At 44.0% G+C, this 19,024-nt stretch overlaps 2 protein-coding genes across 8 annotated transcripts in view; one reads left to right on the forward strand and one right to left on the reverse strand.

The window, feature by feature from the left end:
• Window positions 1-17,242, reverse strand: part of ZFYVE26 (zinc finger FYVE-type containing 26) — an 80,034-nt gene extending 62,792 nt beyond the window's left edge. For all 3 annotated transcript variants that reach the window (XM_081513450.1, XM_081513449.1, XM_081513448.1), the window contains exons 1-12: window positions 17,186-17,242; window positions 16,434-16,711; window positions 14,388-14,466; window positions 10,975-11,064; window positions 9,049-9,550; window positions 8,391-8,521; window positions 7,652-7,816; window positions 7,424-7,512; window positions 6,297-6,460; window positions 2,990-3,193; window positions 1,145-1,756; window positions 531-617 (exon numbers count right to left, since the gene is read on the reverse strand). In XM_081513450.1, the coding sequence (XP_081369576.1) occupies window positions 531-617; window positions 1,145-1,756; window positions 2,990-3,193; window positions 6,297-6,460; window positions 7,424-7,512; window positions 7,652-7,816; window positions 8,391-8,521; window positions 9,049-9,550; window positions 10,975-11,064; window positions 14,388-14,466; window positions 16,434-16,627 (2,317 nt within the window). In that variant the 5' untranslated portion in view covers window positions 16,628-16,711; window positions 17,186-17,242. The remainder of the gene's footprint in view (window positions 1-530; window positions 618-1,144; window positions 1,757-2,989; window positions 3,194-6,296; window positions 6,461-7,423; window positions 7,513-7,651; window positions 7,817-8,390; window positions 8,522-9,048; window positions 9,551-10,974; window positions 11,065-14,387; window positions 14,467-16,433; window positions 16,712-17,185) is intronic.
• Window positions 17,243-17,397: 155 nt separating this feature from the next.
• Window positions 17,398-19,024, forward strand: part of LOC145514760 (DNA repair protein RAD51 homolog 2-like) — a 44,540-nt gene continuing 42,913 nt past the window's right edge. For 3 of the 5 annotated variants that reach the window (XM_081513493.1, XM_081513494.1, XM_081513495.1), the window contains exon 1: window positions 17,398-18,839. In XM_081513493.1, coding sequence (XP_081369619.1) covers window positions 18,825-18,839 — 15 coding nt within the window. In that variant the 5' untranslated portion in view covers window positions 17,398-18,824. The remainder of the gene's footprint in view (window positions 18,840-19,024) is intronic. The other 2 variants (XM_081513496.1, XM_081513497.1) reach the window with 1 other exon arrangement.

Consider the following 19,024-nt stretch of genomic DNA (forward strand, 5'->3'; position numbering starts at 1 on the left):
AGTTTGATCCCTGGGTTGGGAAGATCCCCTGGAGGAGGGCATGGCAACCCAGTCGAGTATTCTTTCCTGGAGAATCCCATGGACAGAGGAGACTGGAGGGCTGTGGTCCATAGGATTACACAGGTGGACACAACTGCAGCAATTTTAGGCACATATATCTAAAATGATATATATGCTTACATTGCATAGAGAATTTCTGGAAGAAAACTATAAGCAAGGGTTATTTTAGGGGAGTGGGATTAGGATAATCTTAGACCACTTTTGTTTGTACTTTATCTGGAATTGCTCTAAGATACTTTGTCTTTGGGTAGTCCAGTGGCTAGTGCAGGGGGCCCAGGCTGGATCCCTCGTCAGGGAACTAGATCCCACATGCCACCCCTAAGACCTAGCATAGTCAAATAAATTAATAACAATTTAGAAAAAAAGATACTTTAAGAATTGCTTGACTGCTTTAAGAATATTAGACAAGCAGCAATACACCACCTGCCTAGTGCGTGGGATGGAGGCAGGGGGAGAGCTCTTCAGATTACCTGCCCGGCTCCTTCTTGTCCGACGACCCCGGCGGAGACTGGGGTGCCGAGTGGTGATGGGTCGGTATCTTCGGGAGGGTTGTTCCTCTGAAACAGCAAACCCAGTGGGTCATATGGGAGGGTGACCAATTTTTTTTTCTAATTGATGTATCACTGCTGCTGTACAGTATTATATGTTACAGGTGTACAATATTATATAAGTTACAGGTTATATATAACATATAATGTAATATTGTATGTTAGTATTGCACAATATAGTGATTCACAGTTTTTAAAGGTTATATTCCATTTATAGTTATAAATGTTGGCCCTATTCCCTGTGTTGTACAATATATCCTTGTAGCTTATTTTATACCTAGCTGTTTGTACCTCTCACTCCCCTACTCCTATACTGCCCCTCCTCCCTTCGAGGGTGACTAGTTTTGAGTTGGTCCACCTCCTGGGGTAATAACAGGGAAGATCTGAACTGGACTGTAAGCCATGGAACAGTCCTCGAGTTCTGACAGGGGTGGCTCTGGTGATGTGCCTGGAGCTAGTTGGCTCTATGCACTCCTAGCTCTCTCCCATATTCCCGAGATTTTTCTCCCTCCTCCCTTTCTGTTATCTCCTCTCACCTGAGCCCTGGATGCTGGTCACCACCTTGTACCTCCATTGGGCCTCCGAGAGAAACTTGGAGAACTGGTGTAGGCGACCCTGCAGTCCATCTCTGCTGCCTGAGCCGCTCTGGCCTTCCAGCAGCTTTGGCTTCTCAGGAGGGCCGTGGCTGCTCAGCTCATCCAGCTGCTCCTGGAGCAGCCTGAGGAAGGCCCCTATCGAAAATTCATCAGCCAGGAACCCACTGACACCGCTCGTAAAGTGCTTTAGGTCCAAAAAGCTGTGCCCGTGACGCTCCCGGGAACTGTCTTTTGGCTCTGGCTTTGGACAGCTTGGAACTGTGTAGGCCAGGCTCCTGGTGGTGCCCAGGGCACCCTGTTCTGACCTCCTCTCAGGCTGTGCTATGTGCTGAGGGCTCTCTGATGGGGACCTCAAACCCAGCGGGCCCTTCCCCTCAACATCATCATCCTCAGCGTAGTCCTCGGGCAGGTGAGGCTCTGGGTGAAGATCGGCAGAGGTGATGAAGAGCAATGAGAAGATGTTTTCTAGAAGTTCCAGGCGCAGAGAGTCAGGAATACTGCACAGATACTGTTGACACCTGGCCAGGTACGTTGAGAAGAGATCTGAAGCACCTGAAGCAGTGTGGGTAAGAGAAGAAGCCAGAGAAGGAGAAGGAAAGAGAAAAAATGCAAACATTAGAAACAGCACTTGCCAGACTCAAACACTCCCCCAACTTTAACTCTTTTCTTTCTTTGTAAAGACTCAGGGAACCGTGGTTACAGTCAGAAAAATGAGACTGCTGAGCCATGTCTTCAAGATTTGTAGAAAGATTTTGTTCCCTTAACTAAAAATGCAGCTGACTGAGCACTCATAATTTTGTTTCTGCTTTTTGAAATTACATTATTCCTCATCTTGGAGAAGCTCTCCATATTTCAGTTCCTACAATGAAGGCAGCCTGGAGACTCCTTATCCCTCATTCCCCATTTTCACTCACTGTTACACTACAGGTGACCACAGGCTACCCAGATCGCTTAAGACATACTCACTGGTCAAAAATAACCACGCTCAGAGATGAAGGTCTATTCCAAAGCTGCAAGGGAGAGATATCTGAACACTAGTCACGGAAGGCAAGGTAAGGAGTTGCAAGTTATTAAGAAAAATGGGAGGGAATAGGACAGAAGATTCTTTCAAACTGTAGGCTGTGACCCATGACACTGACTTAGCTGCATTTGAAAAAACGAAATAAAACAGAAAAATAATCTGGAGTGTGCTCTGTTTGGAAGGGTAAGCAATGTTTCTTAAAACTTATTTCAGTTTTGTTGTTGTTTAGTTGCTAAGTTGTGTCTCTTTGGTGATCCCCAAGGACTGTAGCCCACCAGGCTCCTGTCCGTGGGATTTCTTAGGCAAGAATACTGGAGTGGGTTGCCATTTCCTTCTCCAGGGGATCTTCCTGACTCAGGGATCGCACATGCATCTCCTGCATTGGCAGGCAGATTCTTTACCACTGAGCCACCAGGGCAGCCCTCTTTCAGTTTACGTCACATATGTACATACACATAAAAGCACAAATTATGTACCTACGTACAAACTGGAGTGATGTGAAATACTACCTACTGTGGATTGAGTTAAAAAAAAAGCATTTGGAAAACATTGTATTAGGAGATCAGACTCTGAGAAGTTATACAAATCACTTGCTTTCTCCCTGTCCCTTTGATTCATGGAGGCTGATAAATGGAAGAAATTAATCATGGGCATAATAAAAGGCCACCTTCCAATCCCGGTGGAAAAGTGTTCCCACGCAAAGAGCCTCCTGAGGCAGGTTGTGCCCAGCTTCTGCCGGGGAAGGGGTGAGGGCGGCGCTGTACCTGGGGAGGGGAGAGGATCGTTCACGGGCTCCACAACCGAGGCCAGGTCCTCAGAGGGACCGTCTTTGCACTGCTGGCACTGGGAGTGCTGGTGTGAGCTGACGCACAGGGCATAGATGGCGTACTTCATGGCACAGAAGCTCCGGTAGAGAGTCAGGTTCTGACTCCGGCTCTGGTGTGCGGGGACTGGGGCATCAGCTGAATCTGAATTGCAGAGAGAAACAGGCAGAACTTCAGGGCTGCTCTTTTTAGGCCAGGGCTGCACTCGGGGCGGAAGCACAGAGATACAGAGCTACTAGTCCCCTAAGTGTTCTCACCCTCTTTCTTTTCGGGCAGTGTGATGGGTGTCTCTTCTGGGTCTTGTTTCCTGCTCAACAACAATGTCCAGTTCCCCTGTTTCCTTTTCCCCCACCAACCTCTTCTCTACATGTCTGTTAACCCAGGTCTCCTGGCTATTTAATAAGTTTCCCCCTTGCATTTCTTAAAATACTTATTTTTCCTTTTTTAAAAAATTAACACTTAAACGTTTAGTCTGCTTTTAGAATGCCGCATTATCCAAGAGGAGGCTTAAAATGTGTTTAGATCCAGAAACAAGAAAGCAAAGGTAACCAAAACTAAAAAAAAAAAAAAAAAAAACCTGATATTTTTAGGAAAGCCCTGTAGCAGACATCATGGGAAAAAATACAAACTGTTGAGATTCCTTTACACTTGCTTAATAATTTATAATTTTTTATTAAAAATTTGTTTTGAACTTAGGAGGCAGGGTCCCATAATCTTTACAGAATCTCTAAACATCTTAATCTAGCCCAAATTATTTCCATAGAAGAAGTACAACCTGTTCAAAGAAATAAAGCAAAAAGAAGAAAAAAAATATCACCCACAATCCTACCAGCTAAACACAACCACTGTTACATTCTGGTTGAACCCCTTTCATACTTTTGTGTACAAGTGTATGTGTTTAAGTTGAATGTAACAATATTTTGTATACGATTCACTTTTTCTACTTCTTACAAATCCCTTAGAGCATAAGCACTGGATTATGTTTCTTTATAAACTAAATCTCTGCTAGCTGCATATAGTTCTACCATATGAAACCTGTGTCTAGGCATATTCCTCAAGGGACGCTGGAGTAGTTTGGGATGCTTTGCTATTACAATGTTGAAACAAGCCCCTTACAGGTTTCCTAGTGATCACTTCTTAGAAGCTCGGCCTTGCCAAGGTCAGGGTAATAAACAGAACAAGGTCAATATTGTTCTATGGCCTTGACCTCCTCATGGCATTACTGCCCAGAGCCAGGACTTGCAAGCACCCAGAGAGGGAGTGGCTCCAACATTGTTGTGCCAGAAGCCACTCTTGCCTCACCCTGTGCTGTGTGACACGCTCAGTTGTGTCCGACTCTTTGAGATCCCATGGACTGTAGACTGCCAGGCTCCTCTGTCCATGGGGATCTTCCAGGCAAGAATACTGGGGTGGGTTGCCATGCCCTCCTCCAGGGGGTCTTCCCAACCAAGGGATTGAATCCATATCTCCCTCATTGCAGACAGATTCTTTACCCTCTGAGCCACCAGGGAAGCCCAAGAATATTGAAGTGGGTAGCTTATCCCTTCTCCAGAGGATCTTTTCGACCCAGGAATCGAACTGGTGTCTCCTGCACTGCAGGCGGATTCTTTACCAGCTGAGCTACCAGGGAAGCCCTGCCTCATCCTAGTCCAGCCCTATTATCACTCCTCTTTTGCCTCTTCCAAGTTTAAGATCTGGGTGTGTCCTGTGACAGAATTCAAATGCTTCTTTGGAAGATTTTTGTACCTGTATGTGGAAAATAGAGTTCCAGTTCTTTTAGGAAATCTGCTAAAGTTGCCTACATTTCTAAAAAAAAAAAAAGAAAAATGGGATGTAGTAACACTAGTTGTACAGTTAGTGGTAGGTCTTTTAAAAAAGTAAATGGTGGGGCGGGATGAATTGGGAGATTGGGATTGATGTATATACACTAGTGATACTATGTATAAAATAGGTAACTAATGAGAACCTCCTAGAGAAGGAAATGGCAACCCACTCCAGTATTCTTGCCTGGGGAAATCCCACGGACAGAGGAGCCTGGTGGGCTATAGTCCATGGGGTCACAAAGGAGGTGGACATGACTAAGTGACAAAACAGCACCAATGAGAACCTACTGTAGAGCACAGGGAACTCTACTCAATGCTCCGTGCTTACCTAAATGGCAAGGAAATCCAAAAAAGAGGGGATATATGTATACAGATAGCTGACTCACTTTGCTGTAAAGCAGAAACTAACATAACATTGTAAAGTAATTATGCCCCAATAAAAATTAATTTTAAAAAGTAAATCAAAGCAATATCTAGGCTGAACGACATCTACTGCCATATGAAAATGTTTCTCTCAAAGGTAAGGTCCCTGGCCTGGGTAGTAGATTGAGACCACCCTATCGTATGATTTTTGTGAGCAGAAAGAAAGAGTTTGCTACCAGGGTTCTGAATTTACAGCAAAGATCTAAGGTTAAAGTAAGGCTTTGTTATTGTTTAAGGCAAATCTTTCTTTGAAAAGAAAAACTCTAAAAAAGTTTGAAAAAGAATCTAAGAGAAAAATTCTACCTGTTCAATGACTATGAAGAAGATACGGGAGGGAAGGCAGGCACAAAATGTGCTATGAGATAGCTTATAGAGCATGGAGACTCACCAAGAACTGGCATAAATACGGCCAGTGACAATGCTGTCAGTTCAGAGGGCAGTTCCTAATTCTATGGAATGAGGGTATGCGTGTGGTTCCTGAGCTGGCTCCCTATGGGATTGTTCTCATAGGATTCCTTGGGCCTCACCTAGAAAGCGGAGAAGGCGATGGCACCCCACTCCAGTACTCTTGCCTGGAAAATCCCATGGACGGAGGAGCCTGGTAGGCTGCAGTCCATGGGGTCGTGAAGAGTCAGACACGACGGAGCGACTTCACTTTCCCTTTTCACTTTCATGCATTGGAGAAGGAAATGGCAACCCACTCCAGTGTTCTTGCCTGGAGAATCCCAGGGACAGCGGAGCCTGGTGGGCTGCCGTTTATGGGGTCGCACAGAGTCGGACACGACTGAAGCGACTTAGCAGCAGCAGCACCTAGAAAGGGGAGGATGTCCCTACGTCTCATAATCTGATTGGGGCAAATAGCACTAATTTAGAAGGTACTTGCTGGACCACCCATCTTGACAGATCCCAGCAATCATGCTAAATAAATCTTGTGCTGAAAGAAACACGTGTAATACTTTCCTGGGGGGAACCCTGCCTAGGTCATTCCTTTGCCAACTCACCATGCTCTTGCTGGGGGTCCTTGGCTGGCACCTTCTGTAGGAGCTTGAGAACATCTTCCTCCGTGAGGGCTGGAAGGTTGGTAAGGTGATGGAGAGAGTAGAGCACTGAGTGGCTGTCTCCACCATGTAAATGACACAAGAGATCTCTCTTTGGTGTGGGGTTGCTGAAAGTAAAAGTTGGAAGGATGGAAGGGGAGACAGTTTAAAGAATTGCTTGGAAAAAGACCCGTCTCCGTTTCCTCTTATTCTTTCTCTCTGGCTTGTAATACCACAAGTTTCACTTCCCCAAGCACTAAATTTCAGATGGTCCGTGACAGAGGATAGCATTTGTTTACCCTCAGGGGAGGACTTCTATCAAACCAGCTTTTTACTTGCCTAGAAAGGATCTAGGAAGGGCCTTTGTGCTCAGCAGACTCTAAAAAGGGCCCACAGATTAAGCTTCCTAATTTCTGTAACCTTCCTAGCTGAGATCCAACAGGAGCTTCTCTGCTTTTCTTTGAGTCAGGGCCCCTCGCTACTTCCCCCTCTGCCTACTCGACTTCAGAAGTGCTGGTAAAGTGGGTGAGGAACAAAATAGGAACCTGGATCTAGGGAAGACTAAGGCTAAATCATCAGGAAAACACAGGGCCTCACACACATTTCAACAGGCAGTTGTTGAATAAAAAACGTGATGTAAGATAACATGCAGCTAAGGATGTGGACCATACCCAAAAGCTGTGTGACTCTAGGCATGTTACTTAACACCTCTGGGCTCCAGGGGCCCCACCTTTAAAATGAGGATAACATTGGTGTCTATCTCACAGGATTAGGGTCAAGCTTAAGTGAAATCATTATATAAAGGGCTTAAAGCAATCCCTGGTATACAGTAAGAGCTCAGGAAACACAAGCTTTTGTTCTTGTTATCATTATCATCCTTAAATTATCCTCTAGTTATGACCTCGTGGCTTTAGTGAAGATCATCACTATTTATATTTCCTAGTTTAACAGCTGGAAAAACTACTTGTTGTGGGTCAATACTGTCAGCTCAAGACATTTATGGGGAAGATGTCTTGAAAAGGCCACATGCAAAGAGCGTGGGGTCAAGTGTGCCCAGTCGTGGGAAGGGGGCTGGTGGTACAGAACCATACCTGCTCTGCTGCACACACCACTCCAGGACCTCCAGGTGAGCCCACAGCCCATCGCAGGCATCCCTCAGGAGCTTATCACAGCCTTGGTCCTGCAATGATACAGGAGAAGAAAGAGATGCTGACTCAGGCACCTGGGGTCAGAGGCTGTGACCTACTTCAGGACCCTGCCCCAGCCCAAAGCCTCACCACACACATTTCTGGAGGAGCTTGGGCAGCAGAGTGAGTTACCTGGGTCCCGTGGAGTGTCTGGAGCAGGCTCTTGGCTGACGCTAGGCTCTGGCAGTGTGTCCAGCCCAGGAGCACAAGCAGTCTGCTGAGAGGCCTGAATTCTCTATTGAGCAGGCAGCCAAGACTTGGGAAGTCTTCCTCCTTCAGTAGGGTGAGTGCTGTCACCTGGAAGCCAAAGGAGATGGCTAGAGGACTTGCTGCGCATCAGGGTGAGAAGCTTTTCCGTTTAGAAGGGAGGTTTCTAACAACGCCACAAGTGGCCAGTTGTTTACAAAATGTTTACAAAAATGCTAGATTGTAAGCTTCTTGAAGGCAGAGACTGACTTCTGTTGTACCCCAAGATCCTAGCATAGGATGTAGCACATAGACTAAGTTAATAAATACCTGTTGACTTAAACTGGAGCTAAGCTGCAATCTGGAAGAAGGTTAGAGTAATTAGATTCCCCTGTCAATCAGGCAACATGTTGCTGCCACTGTCTCTTCTTCCTCACACCCTCCAGAAAGCTTACACATACCTGCCCAAGGACAGATATGAAATGAAATGCTGGCAATTCTAAATATGAATGATAATGGTTCTCAGAGCCTTCTGGAACTGTGAGATGGACACAAACTAGATGACTTACCACTAATTAAACTGCTTTGCATTGGACAGATGAATGGGCAAGAAAGGAGGAATGAAAAAAACCTGAAAAGGATCCCTGGGTACTTGTGTGATGGAGAATCACTGAGTTTGACTTACCAGGATCTGCTCGAGGAAGTGCTTGCTGTTGCTCAGGCAATAGAAATAGGCCACTTTCCAAGCATGGGCTGGGTCAGGATTGGAGAACAAGGCTAGCATTGCCCGCTCAGGATCAAGAGGATCCGGTGGGACTGAAAATGAAAACAGACAGCCCAACTGATATGAAAGTTCACTCCTTCAAAAAGTTACACCAGGTTTTTTACACTTCTATCTTAAAGACTCTTTTCTTCTCTCAGTGTGTGTGCTCAATTGATCAGTCGTGTCTAACTCTTTGCAACCCCGTGGCTCCCCTGACCAGGCTCCTCTGTCCATGGGATTTCCCAGGCAAGAATATTGGAATGGGTTGTCATTTCCTTCTCCAGGGGATTTTCCCAACCCAGGGATTGAACCTGTGACTTTTGTGGCTCCTGCATTGGCAGGTGGATTCTTTCCCATTAGCGCCACCTTTTTCCTGCTAGTGTATCAATTTTTCCCCATCACTCCATCTTGGACTACAAAATCCGTGCTTTCAAAGCACAGATGCCCATTTTTACAGAACCCTTGCCCATTTTTGCTTAGCTTCTCCCATTAGGTTTCCAGAGCAACATGGAAGGCAGGGATTCAGCGGGGTTGGACAGGATGGAATTGGCAACACAGGAGAAGCAGTGCAGGGACACACCTTTTCCCGAGGGTGTGGCCTTCTCTGCATAGGTGTGGCCGTACAGGGACACCAGGTCCAGCCCGGCCTTGTGCAGCAGGCAGCCCAGCAGCCGCTCCTCCCGTAGGGGACTCCCCTCCAACCTGCAGGCCTCCAGCAGCTCCTCACACAGGAGACGCAGCTCAGCCCCGAGCGGCTCTGCAGGGCAGCGCAGTGTCCGCAAGGCTCCATAGATGGCATCGACTGTCCCCGGGGGCACGGCTGCAGGGCCCCGCAAAGCTCGCAGTGCCTTTCGAATGAGATCCACCAGTGCTTTCTGCAGAGGCCAGCCTCGGAGGCCCGCACCATCAACCTCCCCAAGCAGGAGCTCCAGCAGGGCCTGTGCGACCTGGGGGGCCTCCCTCAAGAGATCCCAGAGCACAGAGAGAGCTTCTGAGCTGAGCCGAGGGGGCCAGCTCTCCTGCCTCAGGTTTCCATCAAGCACAGGGTCCACTCTGTCTTGTGCTAAGACCGCATACAGCTCCTAAATAGAGGATGAAGAAAGAGCAGGGCAGTATGTCCAGAATGTTATCACTTATAGGCCTCGATGTTCCCCTCTTTTCAGTGTATAAATGCATGGATATATACAATAGTAGCACTAGCAAACATTTCTGTAGTCATTACCATGTGCCAGGCTCTTTACACAGAAAAATTAATACTTAAAATCACCTTAGGGAGAAGACACTACTATTATCCTCATTTTGAAGTTGTCCTCCAACTAGGGGGTTGAGGCAAAGAGAGATTTGCCCAAGGCCTCCATGCTCAAGCTAGTTTATTCACACCCCTATCCCAATTGCCCCTGAAATGTACACTGCCACACTAAATCAGGGACTGCAAGCTCACAGACCAGGTAACAAATTTTTATAAGACCCTGTACCCATCTCAAGGCATTTAAATTCAATTTTTAAAAGAATACTACAGACTAGTTTTTAACCCTTGATCTAAATCCCAAGCAAGATTTCAGACACAGCCTATTCTTTTTTTTTTCTTAACTTTTTATTTTATATTAGAGTATAGCAGATTAACAATGTTATGATAGTTTCAGGTGGACAGCAAAGGGACTCAGCCATTCATATACACGTATCCAATCTTCCCCAAACTCCCCTCCTATCCAGGTTGCCACATAACATTGCAGATACAACTCATTTTTTATCTTTCCATAAAACCTTCCCCAGTACCTCCAACCCACACAACTCTCCCTCTTTATGGGGCTCAGTACCATATGGTTTAGTACATAATTGTGCTTTGTGTGTATTTCCTTCTTCCCTCACTAGACTGTAAGTCTTTAAAAGGCAAGATCTCTGGAACCTATAATTTGTTTGGTAGGTTATTTCCCACTCTTCATTCCTGTGGGTGGTGCTCAGGGATACTTCTTCATTACCTGCCTCCGAGACGGTCAAAGGACCTTGAGTCCTAGTGAAAGTCCCTACCTTAAATCCTACTGTAAATATGTCTTTCATTAGCTGGTGGCCAGGTCATGAAGAAAATAAGAATTAAGGCTGAGAGCATCCCTTATGCACTAAAGGACAGATCTAGTTAAGATTCTGAATCTGCTCCCAGAAGGTGGTTGTGAGGATTAACTATAACATATTCAGTGCACTTGTTACAGAAAAAGGATTTTTTTTTTTTTTTCCTGTCTATGGGATTTTTCCAGGCAAGACTACTGGAGTGGGTTGCCATTTCCTTCTCCGGAGCTATACTTAGTACTTCTGGCCAAAACACTTCTAGGAAGTCTACAATTAGTAAGATTTCCCTAGCTCTAAATTTCCTTTAAGGGGCCTCCCCATGCTCTGGCCTGAGAAAAGTGAACAGCCAACATTCTGAGGACTTGTTTCTGCTGGATCCATGAAAGCTGAGCTTCTTGAGTGACTGTATCCCTGGGCAGACAGAGCTGGGGCTCTCTCTCACCTTGAGGATGTCCTCTGAGATGTCACTTGGGAGGTCTTCTGACAATAAAAGAAACTCAAGTTTTCTCCGGAAGCCAGTTGGGAGTAACTTCTAGAAGAATCATAAGAAGGAAGCATAGAGATTAAGAATATGTTTTAAGGGAATTCCCTGATTGTCCAGTGGTTTCACTGCAGTGGGCCTAGGTTCAACCCCTGGTCAGGGAGCTAAGATCCCACACACCACATGGAGCAGCAAAAAAAAAAGAAAAAAAAAAGGACTATATTTTAGCTGACAATTATAAGTAAATACTTCTCTCTGGTTCATCTTATTTCTGCTATTTTCTCTTAGATAAAGTACTTTCTTTTTTGATAAAGTACTTTTGACCATTACATTTCTAGGTATGTTTTCATTCAGACACTTTTCTTTATAAACAAAAACAGGTAAACTGAACATATACTCCTCTTAAATACTAACACTGAAATCCCACACTGATCAGCCTCAAATGCCAAGGCTTGCTCATTTCACGTGATTTTTTTCCTCTCTAATTTGAAGACCTTCTCCAAGAATCTTCCTTGTGGTGTCCCAAATACCCAGTTATGAGTAAGCTGGGATGGAATGGCCCACGCGATCCTTTTTTGGGCCAACCCCCTATTTTTTATTTCCATTTTTGTTTCACACTAACTTCCCTTCACCTTGTCCTTAAAACTAAAATGATAGTTCCCCTTTCTCTAGGGGAACAAATACAAATAAGATGAAAGTCTGGGACTAATCCTGACAAGCACTCTTTAAAACTAGAGACACCTGTAAATCTTGCAGCTGGTTACATCTTCCAGAAGGTGGGTTTTATTGAAAAGTCTCCTAAATCAAGGCAAGAAGCACCTGCAGGATTGTGTGTCTGTTAAGCGAAGTTTAGAACATAAGAGCTCGCTTACTTTATTCGTGTGTCATTCATCACATCAGAGGCTAATAATATCTAGTATGTTCTTGGTCCAAAATCCTTCTTACCATGCCCTCCCCTAATGCTCTATGCCACCTGAATCCTTGCACAATGCTAGTGATTGGAAGGTGGTAAAGAAAATTCATCCTGGCAAGCTGAAAGTTAAGTGATTCCATTGAGGACTAAGCAGAAGGAATAGATAACACCAGAGAGCAGGCTCTTAATAAAAGAACTGGTTAAGATTTTAGGACTTTCATTTAAAGTCCTAAAGACTGACTAGCTTGTGTTTCTTTCTACTGGTGAGGTTACTTTATGCCTCTGCAGGGTCATAAACAACTAACATTTGTAAAACAGGCAAGAATTTGCCCAATGTTTCTAAGCACAGATTTTCTTATTATAAAAGCAAGGCCACGTTCAATGTAGAAAAATCAGAGAACACACACAGGCAAATGAAAACACACATTCACAACACACACATACCCCAAATCTTTCAACTGAAGGAGAACTACAATTACAACTGTATTCTAAGAGTATTCAGACCATTTTCTATATATGCATATAGGCATGCATAACAAACAGTTTTCTTAACAGCTTTTTCTTTTTCTTCACATAGCAGAATACAAATATCCTTCCATGAGACTGAAAATTCATTTACCACGTCATTTTAATAGTGCCATGGTATTTTACAAATAGATTAATCAGTTCTGGATTGTGGACGTGGGAGTTGTTTCCATTTTTCCTCTTTTTAGAAGCAGCAGGCTGTGAACATAATGCTGTTCACACAATAAAACATAAAAAGGCAGAAGGCAAAAATGGATGAAGGGAAGGGAAAATGGAATCACTGTTTCAACAAATAATTAAAAAGGAGCTTTCAGTAGCAGGTGGGAGACAGAAGAAGGAGCAGCCAGCAAGTCCCTAGAAGATGAAGGCTGGTCTAGGATAAAGACTGGCACTGTAGAACTACCCCAGGAATGCATTTGAAGTCTTGGTCCTTGTATAAAGTTTTAACATTCTCTGAGGTCCTTGTATAAAGTTTAAAACATTCCCTTAACTGTTTAAATAACTGAGGCACTGGGGCTTTAAGGACCAGATGATTGTCAATGCTGGGAAAAACAACTCTTAAGTCTGTGAAAAGGAGCCAGGGAAGGGAAATCCACCTTCAGATCTGGTTGAGCAACTGTGCAGAAATTTAACCACCACCAATTAGCATAGAGTAAGCAAATACACTCTGTGAGATGAAAGCTCATCTGGTTTGACAAATTCCATGTCTGCACTGAAAAGGTCCTTGGTAACAGTAAGACAATTTTTTCCCCTTTTCTCTTTGAAGATACTTTTGGATATTTTAGTTGAAGATGTCTCTTTTAGATCTGAAACTACAGCCAAATCTGAATCACCCTGGGGTTGATTATTTTTCAGTTTTGCTTCTCTTTCCTCCCTCTCCTGATGACCTTTTTTGTCATTTCTCTTTGCTAGCCCATTATTAATAATCTAGAAGATGAATGCATTTAGATTAGTAACTTCTGGTACTTTTTGACATCCATGTGAAGAAAGGTAAGTGTCAGGGAAATTCAGAACTAAAGACAAAATTCATTTTGATGACCAAGAGAAGGGAAGAAGAAAATTAGGCTGAATTATAGGCATTTACAAAACAGAATTTACGGTTTCTTACTTTCAAGTTCATGTAGGCTAAACATAACACTGAGGTGGGAAAAGGAGAGGACCGAGGAGTTCAAGGCAGAAGATACTGGTTCCAGCTCCAGTTCTGCCAATTAACTTTATGATGTGACCTTGAGCCAGTCTTTTTATTTTTGAGTCAGAGGTTCCTCACTTAAATCTTAAAGTGTCAGCTTTAATACAAAATTGCCTCAGAGTTTCTTTAATGGATATTTATTTCTGATAATTAACACATATCTCTAAAAGAGCTAAGAATGGTAATTTTTCTTAAAATAAAAACAAACCCTAAACCCTTCCTTATGTTTTCTTTCATTATTAATTTATTCAGTTTTTTATTTGGTAACTTTTAGTTTGAGTCACGTGAGTTATTAACTTATTAATTAATGATGTTTAAAACAATAAGATTTCACTGTACTGGACTAGTTAAAATATGATTTTTGTATCAACAACCAAGTTTTGATTCAGCCACTCTCCATTACTCGAGTATTATGCGGATTAAACTTTATTCACAATCTTGTCACTTTCACTGAGCTCTCCAAAGTTCTGTTCCAGCACAAGAGTCACAGTGGTTTTTAACACAATAGTATCACCTCAAATGGTAGGTTGGTGACTCAATGCCAATGTAGGTTAGTAAATTAATAAATGAATTTAGGTAAGGAGACATCAATAAATATTCAAGCCAACTTCACTGTCAGTACTGAAAAAGGAATACAACAAACCTCAAAATAAAGGAAGTGGCAGACAGAAGGGAAATTTCACAACTCCTTCCAAGTTCTTTTCAATCCTGGCCTCAGGAGAAAATTTGAAATGTAAACCCATTTACCTTTTCCAGGGCCAACCATTTTTCCAGTACAAGAAGCCAGACCCAGGCTAATCTTTGAGGACTGATATCCTGTCCACATCTGAAAAATGTAAAAAGAAAAAAAATTCTAAACAAAGAGTTTCTACCGATTTTTTCTTCTTTGTGATCCAAAATTTAAATTTCACTGTTCAGTCTGTTTTACACCTGAACAGGCAAGACACTGCCCTAATGATAAATTTTTGAATGTATGTGACAGGTCAGTAAAGGGAGAATCAGAACAGAACTAGCAGCATTCACTTAAAAAAAAAAAAAAGGTAAAGGTCTCAATTCTCTCTCTATCTCCTTATTTAGTCTTTCTTATTTTTAAGCAAAATAATATTCCACCAAAACCCATAAAAGCAAAGCTATCTGAAACAGAAAACTTGAACTCTTGAACTAGAAACTGAAATCAAGTAATCAAAGAAACCAGAAAGTTCATAAAAATTTATTTTTAACTCTATGCTAAAAATAGGATTGGGGCTTCCCAGGTGGCCCTAGTGGTAAAGAAACTGTCTGCCAATACAGGATACATTAGAGACACGGGTTCAGTCCCTGTGCTGGAAGATCCCCTGGAGTAGGAAATAGCAACCCACTCCAGTATTCTTGCCTGGAGAATTCCATGGACAGAGGAACCTGGCAGGCTATAGTCCATAGGGTCGAAAAGAGCTGGACACGACTGAAGCGACTAAGCGTAAAAAACAGGATTATAAGAGTTCATAAGCCTTTCTTTGAAGTTAGTAGTTTAGACAGTAATTGACCAGAATACAAATTTAAAGGAAAAAAAAAAGGAAGAAAAGAATCATGTAAATCTCCATTCTATATGTGCTAATACAATACTTTCTTATAAATAACTGCCAGAGTAAGGAAAAATGAGGGAAAAGACTGAAGTTTAACTCCTATACCACTAACTGTTAATAGCACTGCCAGGAAGAACTTCAAAATTCACACAGAGAACACTGGTTGCCAGGGGACAAGGAAGGAATCAGTGCACAAACAGGTAGTCCCAGGGACCGGGGGAATTCTTTCATGGTGATGCCTGATTTATAGTGGTAGTTACATGAACCTAAGAATGGATAAAGATGCACAGAACCACACACGTAAAAATGAATACATATTGGGACTACCCTGGTGGTCCAGTGGTTGGGACTTGCACTTCTAATGCACGGGGTGTGGGTTCCATCTCTGGTGGGGGCATTAGGATCCTGCATGCAGCACAGGATGGCCAAAAAAAAAAAAAAAAGAGAACGCAGATTAAAAAAATGGTGAAAACTGAATAAGGGCTGTAGTCTAGCTAACAGTAGTGGTGGTTTAGTCGCCTAGTGGTGTCCAACTCTTTGCGACCCCATGGACTTAGCCTGCCAGCTCCTCTGTCCATGGGATTTCCCAGGCAAGAATACTGGAGTCGGTTGCCATTTCCTTCTCCAAGGGATCTTCCTGACCCTGGGGCTGAACCTCAGTCTCCTGCATTGGCAGGCGAATTCTTTACCGCTGAGCCATGAGGGAAGCCCCCCTAGTTAACAGTACCGGTGTCAATTTCTTGGTTTGATATTGACTATAGTTATATAAGATGTCACAATTTGGGGGAAGTTGGGGAAAGGGTACTCTTTGTATTGTTCATGCATTTCTTGTGAGTCTATAATTAATTATTTCAAAATAAAAAGCTTTACGTGAACTCACTTCTGGTCCTTTGGTAAAACTACAACAATTTCTTCAATTTCACAAGCAAAAAGGAGCAGGATTTGCTCTTATGGAGGCAAAGAAAATGCTTTATTATTAATGATAATAAACATGAAATGCTGGTTCCAGGCTTAAATGCAGTTTCAGATGATAGCTCAAAACCAAACTGATTAAATAATAAATAGGCATGTATCAATATTGTAGAAGTAAAATTTCAGAACGTGTGACATACAATCTGCCTTTGTTAATTCTTCAAAGGTGATTGAGTGAGGCACGTGGACCAGAGCTCAAGTATTGAACCTTTCCTCTCCCGTCCTGTGACTGCTTGGCAGGAAGTGAGAGATCCCTTACCTCAGCTGATTGGGACACAGGACCAGCGCCCGAAGTATGTCTTCCACCTTCTTTGGGATATCCCCTTGTGCCTCGTGTAGCTGAGGTACGCATGCCTTTGCCAGTTCCCATTCTCCTCTCCGAAGGCACTCACAGAAAAATCCTAAAAGCTGCTTCTGAGAAGCAGCTTCCTCTTTTCCAAATGGATGGTGCATTTTCCCCAGCACAGAGTGCAGGGAGATAGAAACAGATGAATTACACAAAACACATCGGCTTTTTTCTCATTTGTGGACTATCTCCTAGAAACAACACACATCCGAGAGAGAAGAAAAGGAAGGAATAAGACAAACTAGCAACTACTACCCGCACGAGGAAAGGCAGGGCTTACTTTTCTAATTTGACATGTTGCTGTCTCTCTTTTTGAGAAGTTCCACCTTTCCCCAAGGGGTGGATCCCATCTCTCTAGGCGCATCCAATATTTGATTAATATTAATCGTCATATTAGCCCGCGACGCAGACCCAGAAATCCACTTCATTATTTCCTCCTGAACTTTATGGCCAATCCGGCTCCAAGTCCCCAGGTGGTCGCCTCCTTAAAGATGAGAAATTCAGCAGGAACCTCCCTAGTTTGAGCCCTCTTTTAAGGCAGAGCACTGACGATCAGGAGAGGAATCGGTGTCAGAACTGGAGGGTAGTGGGGATTGGGGCGCACGTACGCTTCCTACCGGGATCGTGGAGAGCGCTCCTGCCTTCTCGGGGCGCCTTATACTCACCCGCTCCCGGTGCCCAAATCTGTACATCTTCCAGCGAAGCCATGTTTGAGCCGAGTCAGGTGACAAATCTTGTTCGGTAGGCTGGGGTTGGGGCCGGGGTGCTGGGGGGTGGGCGGGCGGGGATGACGATTGACATCGGGTACTGTAATTGGTCAATGGAGGAAAAATGCAAATAAAGCGCCATATTTGTTTGGGTCACGTGACTCTACCTCAGTACCTGAGAAAGCTAGAAAGCTGGGAAAGCGATACCAGATACGTGCTTTAGGACCATCCCTCACAGTTCTGACAGTTCCTCCGCTTGATACCTTCCGTTTTGCCTTCGATGGAGCGAGTGGCAGGAATAGCTGTATGCCTTGATCTTTTTTCTTTTGTTTTCTTTTCTCCTCCTAGTTTGAAGTTAGCGTTTACCTAGCGCCAGCCAGTGACTGCTTTGCCACGCCCTGGGGATACCCAGATCAAGGAGACTTAAGTCCTCCGTTATTATTCCTTCCACTTGGACTCCCTTATAATTCCAGAACCCTACGTTCTGAATTTCCAGTTTCTTCTGCTTAACTCCCGTTATTTATTTGCTCATTTACCGACAACCGTGAACTGTGCGCTAGACTCTACTTTAGAAGCTGAAGAAGAAGCGGTCTTTGTCCTCAAAGAGATCACAGTCTACTGAGGGGTGCAGGTCAATAGTTAGGATGCAATGGGCTAAATGATAAGACAGAGGTATGCACAGGGGAGATGAGAGCAAAGAATTAGCAAAAAGCCATTCTCAAATATAATAATCTGAAATTGAGTCTTAAAACAATTTACTAGGTTTCCTCATCACAGCTGCTTTTATACTGAACTTTCTGGTTTCCTTCATGTTCTTCAGCTATAGACTCGGAATTTTCCCCGTTACATGTTTTAGGTTTGAGCAGTTTCATTCAATATTTCCAAACCATTTCACCACCAAAGGCGGAGAAAAAAAAGCAAAACAAACCAAAAATTCTCTTCCAAAACTTCGATGATTGGTGGATTCTCATCTATTCTCAGAAAATTAACTTGTCTTTCTGGCCCATTAAGCAGTTTTTAAATGAAGTGACAAAATAAAGAATAGAAAATTAAGAGAAAATTATTTCCTGGCATCGTATTCTCCTTGTTGATATTCCTCCACCGGATTTTGATAATCACTATAATGAGAAATTGACTGGGACTCGCTAAGAGTCGGACACGACTGAGCAACTTCCCTTTCACTTTTCACTTTCCTGCACTGGAGAAGGAAATGGCAACCCACTCCAGTATTCCTGCCTGGAGAATCCCAGGGCCGGGGGAGCTTGATGGGCAGCCGTCTATGGGGTCGCACAGAGTCGGATACAACTGAAGCGACTTAGCAGCAGCAGCAGCAGCAGCAGCAGCAGCAGCAGCAGCAGCAGCAGCAGCAGCAGCAGCAGCAGCAGCAGCAGCAGCAGCAGCAGCAGCAGCAGCAGCAGCACAGACATTAGAGAGTGTGAACTACAATTCCCAGCAAGCAGCGGAGCCGCCTCGGGCCTGTGCCTAGCTTTTATTGGATAGTTCCCCAGGGTGACGACCCAACCAGCGCTTCGGTTGTTGCTTTTCATCACTTTCCGCGGGGAAGCGTGTAAGGGATAGGGGCAACTTTGAAAGTTGGATGCTACAGAACCCGGTACTGGAAAGTTTCCTGTTGCGGGCGGTTTGGGGGAATGGGGTGCGCTTATTATTTCCTGCACCCTCTCTGTGCACGTGGTGTTGATATCGGGGGAGTGGAGAGCCACTCTTGGGTGCAGGCGCACGCCCCCTTAGGTACACAGGGATCTTAACTTGAGCCCAGCCGCAGATCTTAGGGGGTCT

This window comes from Giraffa tippelskirchi, chromosome 7, assembly GCF_054371585.1.
Source record: "Giraffa tippelskirchi isolate mGirTip1 chromosome 7, T2T-mGirTip1v1.2.pri, whole genome shotgun sequence".
Classification (NCBI taxonomy): Eukaryota; Metazoa; Chordata; class Mammalia; order Artiodactyla; family Giraffidae; genus Giraffa; species Giraffa tippelskirchi.